An 11,839-nucleotide genomic window follows, 5' to 3' on the forward strand; every position below is an offset into this window, starting at 1 on the left:
TTAGTAACACTCGCCCCCGCGCATCATTTATTGTTTGTGAAACTGTCGTGCGAATTTCCAATGAGAATGTTCCCTAAATTTGAAGTAATCTTCTACAGTAAACAAAGTCTGTACACACTTCTCCACGTTGATGATTCAGGGATGATTCAACTCGGGAAATCTCGTTAGTAAATGTGTGATGCGCGCAGGTTGAGCGGGGAGAGAATTTTAAGAAGACACGCTCTTGTGGACAGCTGTTACGCGCAGTGATGAAAAGAGGAGGTAAAGAAAGATCGGAAAGAAAGCGAGGACGAGATAAGAAAACAAAAGAATGGAAAAGACAGGATGAGGCAGAATAAAAACAAAGACAGAGAAAAAGAGAGAGAAGAAAGAAACAAACAACGGATCAGAAAGAGAGAAATGACCAAGAGTAAAAACACAGAAAAACAGAGAGAGGAAAGAAACACGATAGATCACAAAGACAGAGCGGACGAGACACAGAGTAAAATCATACAGAGAGAGAGAGAGAGAGAGAGAGAGAGAGAGATTAAAGGAGACGCGATGGAAATACCCGTATAGATCTGAACACTATATTGGTACAGTATATCATTAACATCTTGCATTTCAACTTCTACGTTAACTGCAAACGACACAAACAGTTAATATTTTCAATATATTTCATATTTTCCATTATAAAACGTAGTCTAACAAACCATAGAAATATGCATTAATTCAGGGTACACACAACCATTTTTGACATGTTATATTGTCTTGTACTTTGTAAAAATATAATTTTCTCTATTTTGTCGTATTAGTTTTAACAGTGACAAGGCTTTGTTGTAAAACCAGTCTTCGAGATTATCATTATTGTTAAGAAAACTAAAAAAATCAGTGTCTTAACTGCGATTCGGACCTAGATTTACAGTCAGCCGAGGGCGTAAAGTTGGTGTCTTTCGACCAGGGTTCGAGGCCCGGCCATGGGTGTTCATTGTGAATCATTTTCATCTCATCACTCATCCTCATCGTCGCGATTAGCTAACAGTAGCAGAAAAGCGATGCTAAATAGCAAAAATACTAATACGAACACAGATTTAGAGCTGTGAGGCGTTGGAAAATTTCAGGGGAGGCGTGGTGAGCAATGGAAAATATATACATGAATTACCCCCCCCCCAAAAAAAGTTGTGGCAAACACAAACCCCTTGTAGGTCTCAGAAAAGAAACTTCTGCAAATAGTTCTCTCTGTCACTCATTAATTGTGTTCTTAAGAAATAAAACAAAATGATGTAGCTTGAAATTTTAACTGCAGTGAGGGCAGAATGCTTTGTAATGTAGGCTTATTAAGCACTTTTATTAATTAATGAAAATGTTCTATCAACAAAACAAGTATTAGTATTTTTTAATATCTGTAATAATAAAAGCATTGTAAAATATTCTTTGAATTAGATTTATTAACCCTAACAGCACAGTTTTGTACATCAATAATTCATTACGCGTAGAGGGAGGGGGGACGTGGACTAATTTGAGGACGCAAAGGGGGGCGCAGGCCCAAAAAGGTTGAGAACCCCTGGTATGGTGGATTGTATAGTGTTTCGATCACCTCATCTTATCCTTTCCTCAGACCAAATATGTGTCACACGATCTAGAAAAAACTTTGCACGTCGATGCTTTATTGTATATTGATTTGGTTTACCTTGCTTCGCTTTTCTACCACTTTGGGCTAATCGCGTAGATGAGGATGAGTGATGAAATTCATAATTGGAAACTCACAAAGAACATCCTTGCCCAGGCCGGGATTCAAACCGTCGTAGCGCTGTGTGGAAACTCTTCCACCAGGGGTGTCGGTACGTGGATGCCTTGAAGGCAGAAATAAGCACTTCAACAGTTCAAAATAAGTTGAACTTCATTACCCTTGTGCGTTTTTAGAGTAAATTTTCATGTATTTTTAAAGCTTACAGAAAGCATTAACCAATATAAATGATGGGCAGGCATTTGAATTAAGAAAGAAACCAGGGCTATCACGACCAAGCGAATGATTTATTGCAAGCAGGACTTTCATTTTTAGACTCCCTGCGCCAGAACAATCGTTCTTCACTGAGGCAACTCATTATCATAATTCGGCTGTCGTGCATGAACTTACCTGGGAGAAGGGCTCCCGAGCTGTGTTCACGACGTATAAAATCGACTCGGGTTCGTTCCTACCTTTTCGTGAAGAAAACGTCAGGGTGAGGAATTTTCGTGTGGTTGGCAGTCGGCCGCTTACTGCTTCTGACAGTTACGAGGGAGCATCAAATGAAAATATTAAAAGCCCAATAAAAATTGTAGGACAGCCTGGATACAGCTCAAATTTACATGCGGTATCAACTAATATTTACAAAACGACTTCAAGGCTGCAACACTAATCAAGTGATCTTCAAAACGCCATTTTTGTCATTTTAAAGATGGCGCCTTATTTACACACACACTTGCACCAGTGAAGACGGGTGGTTTCTTGCCCTTTTTCAGCCTAAAACTTACAGAAATTTCTCGGCAAGTGAAAATTCAATATGTCTGTGAATTCTTACCACACCAGCAAGTTTACTAATGGATGAGAAAGTTCGACAAAGGCCTCAGTTCGCAGGCAGATGGGTGGAAAGGCCTTCGCAGTGGCTCATAAGTGACTGCACGTGGACCATAAAGACTTATTCTTCTTAAAGGTATACAGGCACTAACTCAAACTTGAAAATATATGTAGATCAGTAATAGGTCTGTGCTAAAATGCAGCAAACTGAACATGTAGAAATCTACTAGACAAGAAACAAAAACAAATGAAGGTGTTCACTTGACTCTTCCTTGTATGTATGTACAGTGATGTAGTTCTGGAAGCAGAAGTGTATTCGCAAACACAAGAAGCTATCTTCTTTAGTCAGTTTATTTAACTGAAAAGTGGATGAGCAACTAGTTTGTAAATGATAACGATCATCCTAAGCAAAATTTGAAAGAAAATAAGTGTGTTTCCGCAATATCTGTGAAATGACCTCGCAAGAGAATATCGTTAGGGAGGGTCTCAAGAATTGTCTTTCTTTCTTTCTCCATATTTTCTATTTTTCTCTTTCTTTACTCCCTTTCTCTTTCTTTCTCTATTTATCTATTTTCTCCTGTTTCTCCATCATTTTCTCTCTATTTCTCTCTCATTCCTTCTTTCTCACTCATTCATTTTGTCTCTATTACTTTCTTGCTCCTTTTGTATCTTCTTTCTTCTACCTTTTCAGTGTTTCTATCTCCTTCCATTTTCACCTGCTTCTTCTTTATTTTATTTCTGCGTGCTTCTTTCTCGTTGTATCTAAAAATGCCATCGTGAAAGGGAAATAAAATACGACAAGAGAGCAAACATAAATCGAAAATAATGGGATTGTGAAAAAAGTAGATTGTCTAAGAAGAATTTGAAGTAGAAAAAGTCTTTAAATTCAATATTTTCAGCATCGGCCTGTTTCTCGCTTTCCTTGAAGGGTGCAAAATGGTCACATGTGCCGATGGCCCAAATAAAAAAGGTAAAAAAGGTAAAGTGTTCCCCTGTGCATAGCACCACGCCATGAAGGCGTATAGGGGGTGTGGGGGTAACGCCCCACACTTTCTTGATCCGGTCGTGAGTAGGGGTGATGTGATCAGCACCACGCCCCTGACCGCCTTTACCCCCCAGGGTTTCCCCCAGGTACCCATGTTATTCGACGCTGGGTGGGCGCCGGGGCCGCTTCCAACCGTTTGGCCGAAATATGTTTATGAATTCGTTCATTCATTCTATCATTGTCGGCTACCTACTGAAACTTGTTGCGTATCTTCATGTAAGTTACTTGCATACGCGGAGGGGCTACAGCCCCGTCCGAAATTTCGAAAAATCATTTTCAAATAAAATAACTAAAAAATCGGGAAAAACCAGTGGTAAATGCAAGCCTCATAAAATGAACCCGAATTGCCAATTTTGAGAGTGGAACGTTTTAAATATCCGAAATATCTTATTGTGTATGCCGCCTCCACTAAAGCAGTCAGGGGCGCCAACTTTTGAAAAACACTGGGTTCTTATATAAATTTAAACAAAAATCAAATTCTACCTTCCATGTATCATGATATTAATGCACACTATATTAGTTATTTTAAATCTGTTATTTACTAATTTCAATACGCAAATTTACAACAATAACAAATATAATAATAATAACACGATAAATTGTTAGTTGCAATATGTCTCCACGGGCCCCTACTACGATTGGCGCCACTGAAAGCATCCATCTGTACGGACAACGAAGTTAGTATTAAGGTGCGTTTTATACAGCGTATGTTGATAGACTTGTAGATTTAATTATATCTTCTGCAAATATGCTGTATAAAGAAACAAACTGCCCGAGTACCATAGGTGAGATGAGTGTACAATTCCAGCCCCTCCCGAAAAAAAAAAAAAATCCTGCGAACGCCAGTACTGTAAGTAGCTGTAGATCAACCGTCAACACGGTCAGGCATGGCATCGGCAAACTGGTCACAGGAAAACGCACAAGCGGATTTCTACTGTATACTCTTTACGCACGCATTTCAAATACATACAACGCAATTTCCTCTCTTTTAGAGTACGGAATCGGCCTGTCGCTCTCCCGGAAGTACGACACAGACTGAGCACGTACTCAATGAATATGCAAAGCACACACGCACCGAAGTCGCCGTGGTTTGTCTACAAAGTACAAAGCGAACTCCGCCAGCACACACCAAAGCAAAAAGAGATTCGTGGGAGAGGGAAGGCAAGATCCTAACTGTGAACGTTGTGCGGAGGAAATGAGCCGCTTCAGTCAAAGGCGACATTAATATCGTCTAGCTTTCCCCGTATGCCACAATGGAACCCAAGAAAATAATGACATCGGGACACAAGAACAAAAAAAAAAAAAAAAAAAAGTAAAACTACAAGAGGTCGGACAAAACACGAAATGGAAAGTTATCGTACCGCAAGGTGAAGGCAGCGAACAGAGGAAAGGAGGGGTGAAAAAATAATTTTCTCCTCCATTATCCTCGAGTCTGTCTCAGCGTATCCAACCCATGAAACTTCGTGGAAAAGTACTGACCAGCTCCAACACAATATAAATGCGAGCAACAGTATGCCGATCGCGAATGGTTCAGCGGAACGACAAGTCCGTTTCTCCCTTAATGATCTGTCGGGTGAGGTCAACGTTTTGTCAGAGGTATCTTTGAGAGAATTCAAGCCAGATTAGTGGCGGAGTGGTCTGCGTAACGCGCTAGGAGGCCAGATGTCCTGGGTTCGAACCTTGGGATGATTATCCTCATCGCCGCGATTAACGAAAGAGGTAGAATGTGATGTACAAAAACCGAAATAGAGACGAAGGGAGAGATTTAAACCACACTGTATTACACTCTATCTGGATTGAGGGTTCTTGTGTGTCGTAATCCCTTGTCAAATTTTAAACCAGCGTTTTCAATTTTATTGAATTTGTACAGTACTTTTAGTTATTTAAAGCTGTTTCTACCTCCTTAACTTAATCGAGACGTTAATGTTTGTATGAAGTTCGTTCTAAGTCCCCTTTATGGTCAGATAGGGTAATCGCGACTCGGCCTATACTTTAAAGTGGGATTCGAACCACTACTTAACTCCACTGTGTATTAAACTCGGGACTGCTTCATTACAAGGTTATGACGTTTTCACTACGCCATTGAGATAAGATAAAATGGGTGGAAAAACAAAACACACTCGCACCCTAACAGGAAGGCGAGATCGTATTGTGAGAATTTGGTGTTTCTTTTGTTTAAGTCCACCTTATACAGAGATAGGATAATTAGGACTGGACCTACAGTTTCGAACCACTATGTGCCTACCTACAACGTGCATCGAACCCAGGACCCCTAGATTACAAAGCGGCGACGTTACCACTGTGGCATCGGGGAGGCCAGATTATACGAGTATTTTGTATTGGTGATCTTGGGTGGTCCACAACTAAGAAATATGGGAAAGTATAAACTTATGACCTGTTACCAGGAAAGCTCTACACTCAAACTTATTCTATCGGGAAAATTAATAAGTCCAGGCAGTAAAGGAATGATCTGTATAAAAGCTGGTTTACAAAATAAACTTGTTCTACAAACGTCTTCACATATTTCTTTCAAGCAAATAAAATACATTTTTGAAGGAAAATATCTTATGGCAACAGTGTGGATAATAATAATAGGATGTGAGCTGCATGAAAATAGGAGTAAAAAATATGAAAATCATAAGATCATTAGCAACAGGCTGACACTTTCCTTCCATTAGTGACCGTAATTTACGTCATGGCTTAATTACCTATTCTGTAAATAATGTTGAGCTCTTCAAGGCTTGTATTACACTCATCAAGACAATAAGACATGCATTATATGAGTCAGGGGTTTTTCATGCTTACTGCATTTTAAGAGAGCAAAGAAAGAAATAAACGAACGTTGCCTTCTTTTCCTAAATCACTAACTCTACCTTCTTAAACCCGAAGGTTTATGTGCAGCAACATACTAGTAAGCCTTCCATCTGTCCCTATCTTGAACAAGATCAATCCAATCTTTTCCATCCATACCGATTTCCTTTAGGTCCACCTCAACGATATCCCTCCATCTTGGCCTTCCTACAGGTTCCTTACCATCAGGTTTCCCAACAAGAATCCTGTAAACTCTTCTTTCCTCTTCCATTCGTGCCACACGGCCTGCCCACCTAAGTCTAGATTTAAATATTCTAATAATATCTGGACATGAATATTCCCTGTTCACCGATATTAAAAATTGCAGTCAATTTGAATTGACTGTAGAGCCTTCCCGATGGCTTAGTGGTAACATCAAGGGCTTGTAATCACGAGGTCCCGTTAACGACACCCTGTGAAGGCACATAGAGGTTATGAATCAACTTTAAACAGGTCCATTCTCGATTAGCCTTTTGTGCATAAAGTGGACTTCAGCTTTGAATTTATTGTAAATGTATCTGTGCCGAAGCACCAACAGTTATATAGCACGTTCAAGAACTTTGAAGGCATAAAAAAAATAGCGATAATCCCGTGAATTAATCCTTCACTTATCTAAAGATAAACTCTCTTCGAGTCGGCTTCAGTATTAAGCGAAAACGTTGTCAACATATAGGTTCATAAAGTAATGTGAAATAAGTGATATTTTCTTCTTATCATAATGCATGATAATGGGGGTGGGGTGACAATGGAGCATAGTGTACAAGCTGACAACCTGGACTTAATAATATAATAACAAAGTTTAGATTACTGATATATATCACAATAGGGGAATAAAAGTTCTTATCAGAATAATGCAGTTTCAATGTAATGCACAAAAAAAACATTTCGAGAACTGCGTAAATTAGAAGTTTTGCAACATCTCAATTGAGCTTTGCGAATCCATATCATCTACAGAGCTGTATATGACAGAAATGGCCGAGTAGGAGCTGTAATGCAAACAAATTTTAGAGTTAGAGTTAGTTACTAACCTCACTAATCGGAGATATCAGCCACTAATGAAAGAAGCTGCATATACACTCTTGCCCATAGCAATCAAAGCTTTCGACAACATTCGGTTAGTGTGCAAGCAACATTTCAAGCAATATCATGCAGGAGCGTCTGGTAAAGAAAAGTTGTTTTGAGTCATATCCTAGGGGTGAATATCATTTTTACATTTTGATGGATAATCTTAAGATCAGTGACCTTTCGTTAAGACATGCAAATGAAGGGCCAGGGGGAAAAACGATGAATGTTCATTCGAGACGATTTGCCAGGAAATGAAAAACAAAGTATTTCTTTTCATAAGAACGTTAATATATGCCAAAATAATAATGCGTTTTTCAGGCACTTCTCATCGTTTCCCAACCAAGGCCGTTCTCATTCTTATAGTACAGCTTCTGAACTATCAGATGGCGCTGCGATCTCAAAATGGGCGAAAAATCGACATTCATCGTTTTCCCCCCTGGCCCTTCAAATGTCAACCTCTCTCTTCCTGGACTGCATTTTGCACACTAGCAAGGCTCTGGGCAGTATAGTCCTCTGTGAGACTCGTGTCTTGTATATTTGTGGGTGTCCTTTCATCTTTTCAGATTAACACCATTCATCATCATCTTTGTCATTAGTCAAAAGTGGCAGAAACGCGAAGTAATATAAAGTAAATCAAACCAAATTAATCAGTCTTAAGGTGAGTGCACATAGGGATTTGACTAATACACAAGATCAGTACGGTTAGTGACAACATGCTAAGTTTCCCATCTACTGTGTAAGTATAACCGTAACAACGGGTGATGATGAATGATGTAGAAGAAACCCAACAGAAACACCCTTCCCAGATTCGAATTCTGGAGGAACACGATCCACGGATGCGACTGTATTATAGTAGGCACACGCTGCAAATACTTGCTCACATCACACAATTCTGCGGAAAAGCAAAATTTAGTCCAATCAAGACCAGATTTTGTTTAAGCACAGACACAAAGTAATACACCAGATTGTTTCTTGATTTTCCCATCATGCCAAGCCCCAACATTGCCCACGAAGGTACCGGTATACAGAGCAGCCTCCAAGCTGCCCTGCATGTTATCTGGAGCAAAGACTGAATCCCGCGCCCACCCCATTCGCACCTTTGGAAGAGGACACGCACACACCCTTACCCTCCCTCCCAGGACAAAATAATTGACCCTCCCCTACTTTCGTCTTTGATCAGAAAAGAAAATGGTTACTTTTGCTCCGAAATAACCACTGAGTTACATAGCTGTAATTTTAGCAATTTTTTTTGCAAGTTTCAATAACAATATCCTAGTTCCAGATTGCAATTAAAAACCAAACCACAATTAATCATTAAAAATTTATGTACAAAATTATAGTATATGATAGAAATTCACATTATTCCATCTTAGTTGATGTTATTGGCGTAGAATTTCGTTTAATATAATTAATGGCTTTTATCTTCTTTGTCACGAATTTCTCCAACAATCCACGGGGAATAAATAAGACTTCTGTCAGATGACAAATAACTAAGATTACCAAGCTGCTAAATTACAGCTTTCATACAATTCATTACATTCTACATTTAAGTCCTGGGACACGTTTTATAATGAGAAAACATTTCTTATGAGCTGAACTACAAGAGCATTAGCATGCGCTTCAGTCAATAACATGTTGTTGTTTTTTTCGACGATCACGAGACTATGCTTCATTATTTGCTATAGATCCTACATTATCAAGCTTGGTTTGGTTTGCTTTTTTTGCAATTTTGTGTAACATGATAATGATTCCTTCCTGCCACTGGCGTACGCAGGGGGGAGCTGATGAGGCTACAGCCCTCCCGAAATTGAGAAAATCAAAATATTAAGATGAAAGCAGTAAAGAGCTCCGGGAAATTACGGTGATAAATGCAAACTCGCCTTAAAAATTACTCATCCCGATTACCATTTTTGTCTATGAACAACTTTTAAAACGGTTAAAAATTGTAATTACGAAATATTTTATAGTTTATCCCACCTCTACCTAGAACTTTAGAATCCCAGCCCCCCCCCCCACCCGAAAAAAATTGTGCGTACGCTGGTGCTTTCTGGAAATGTTCTATTTGTGTTTGAGCCTCTCTTTTAAGTTGGTTGCGACTAGGAAGAACAATGAACTTTAATACCTTATCCATAATTCGAACCTAGGTCTCCAGTTCCGTAGCGCGCTACAATGACCATTTCACCAACGAGTTTGTTTTGTTACTCTATTGCAAGATGCTAGTAACACCAACACTTTTGTGTTTAAATTATATCCAAGTCGCATCGAAAGGGTATGATGGAGGTGAAAAATATAATAACCATGTGTGGTTCGAACTTCCGTTTAAGATAGCTATCAGTTAAATCCTACCTGCTGTCACCTCTCGTGTAGTAAAGAGGTCCCTGGTTCGATTCCAGGTCGGGGCACATTAGTGGTTGTTCGCGCAATGTAGCGGAGGTCCAGTCCCGATTAGCCTATGTGAGCATAAAGTGGACATAACCAAACTTTGCTTTTGTTCATTCCTAACTGGAATTTTAAATTCACTTTCTAAGAAGAACACGTCTCACACATAACATGCCAAAATATCGACAAGAAACGTTTGATGAGAAATATCACAATACGAAGTGCACAAAATGATATGTACAGTAAAATCTGTAACGTACATACAAATAGGTTTGCGAATCAGTTTGTCACCATGGGCATGAACTTTCTACGGTTCGGTACCAAGGTTATAGAGAACAAAGGTACGTACGAACGGATAGGAAATTGACGGATGCAGCTTGAATGCAAACGACTTCGCAACACTTCATTTCCCTTTCCACCGATAGGTTTGTAGATGCACACACAGAATACAAGACGAAAAAGCACCAGAATGAACGAACGTGCACTGTCAACTTCTTCCTTTAATGCAAACTCAATTTATGTTAGTATGCGAGTAAAGTTGTCATTTCGATGTGAGACACCAAAGCATACAATAAAGCACCACACGCATTAATAATAACAAAACAAAAGTTGCACGTCACTTCCTTCGTGAAATACTCACCCAAATTGTTGTTTTCTTTGGCGTCATTGCATCTTCCGACAACTCTGATTATCGCCCTGCCAGCCATTCTCGTGCAGTGCATGACAGCTGGCATATTTTGCTCATTGTTGGCTTGATTTGTGATATCAGCTCCAAACTGAGGTGGCCTCATCTTGACACTAGCAGAAATGACAGCAAGTCTTCCAAACTTCTGCTCACAGCAAAGATTCCAGTCTCTTTGTTAGGTGAAAACAAGTGTATCGCACCTTGTACTTGCGTGTGCTTTCCCTTTCGTTTCTTTCACTATCCACAGTCGGCACTCAACTAAAACTTTGATAAAACCACGCTGCTTTGTTTATATACGAACATATGATTGGCGACGAGCCCTGGCGCGACTGCTCGATCACGCAGCCCAGTTGCGCAGCAGACGGCAAGGCCCCGGACGTGGTTTCTCATTGGCCCAGAGCTGCGCAGTCGAGGAACGGTGCTCGCTCATATGTTCGCAAGTGTTTCGAACCACGCGAAAATACACCAGTTTAAAACCACGATTTTTGTTTACGTTCGAGAGTTCAAAGCAACCGAATTGCGCAGCGTAAAAAAGGAACTCCTTTTATTTTATCTTTTCCACACTATTTTGTAATATAGAGCAGGTAGTTTTGTGCGCCTCGATAACGAAGGGATAGCTTAGCGTGGTCTATAATGCCGAAGGTCCAAAGTTCGAATCCCGTACTGCGCTTGTCTGTTGATTAATAAACAAAGAAGTATATTGAATGACATATAGCAATTAGAGCTTCAGTTTGTTTTCAAGTGCATATTATGCACAAAGAGAGTACTTGGGACGGGATCTACAGTTTAAAGTGCGATCTGAACCAGTATGTTCCTTCATCGGGTATCGAACGCGGAATCCTTGATTACAAGGAGACGACGTTACCACTATGCCATCGTAAGGGACTGCAACTAGAGATATTCATTACGCACACAGAATTGAAACATGCTTGAGTTTGGATAAAAGCCCTTGCATCTTTACAAACATAAAGATAAGCTTGGACTGTGAAAGTGAGTTTTTCAACTGTTTAACCGGAAGCTTGAGAAGTGGGATAATAGTAGCGACAGCACCTAGGATTGTTTGCATCCTCTTTGTGAATGATTGCGATGCAAACTATTTCGATATCTTGCTTTAATATGAGAACGCTTCCAATGACTGAATTTTGTCGTTGCAAAAAATTAGCACACTATAGATACAGGAATTGACTGTTGTTATTATCCATCTGCGTTTGTGTAAAGTAGATCAAATTAATTAAAATATTACTACAACCACATAAAAATAATAGAATAAGAAACAATT

General features: G+C 39.6%; 1 protein-coding gene across 1 annotated transcript in view; it reads right to left on the minus strand.

Annotated features, from left to right (window-relative positions):
* Window positions 1-10,832, minus strand: part of Sclp (leucine rich repeat containing protein 20 sclp) — a 55,387-nt gene extending 44,555 nt beyond the window's left edge. Inside the window, exon 1 of the mRNA XM_083119492.1 lies at window positions 10,516-10,832. Coding sequence (XP_082975618.1) covers window positions 10,516-10,666 — 151 coding nt within the window. The 5' untranslated portion in view covers window positions 10,667-10,832. The remainder of the gene's footprint in view (window positions 1-10,515) is intronic.
* Between the last annotated feature and the right edge of the window lie 1,007 nt (window positions 10,833-11,839).

This window comes from Lepisma saccharinum, chromosome 3 (assembly GCF_977018435.1).
Source record: "Lepisma saccharinum chromosome 3, izLepSacc3.1, whole genome shotgun sequence".
Taxonomy (NCBI): Eukaryota; Metazoa; Arthropoda; class Insecta; order Zygentoma; family Lepismatidae; genus Lepisma; species Lepisma saccharinum.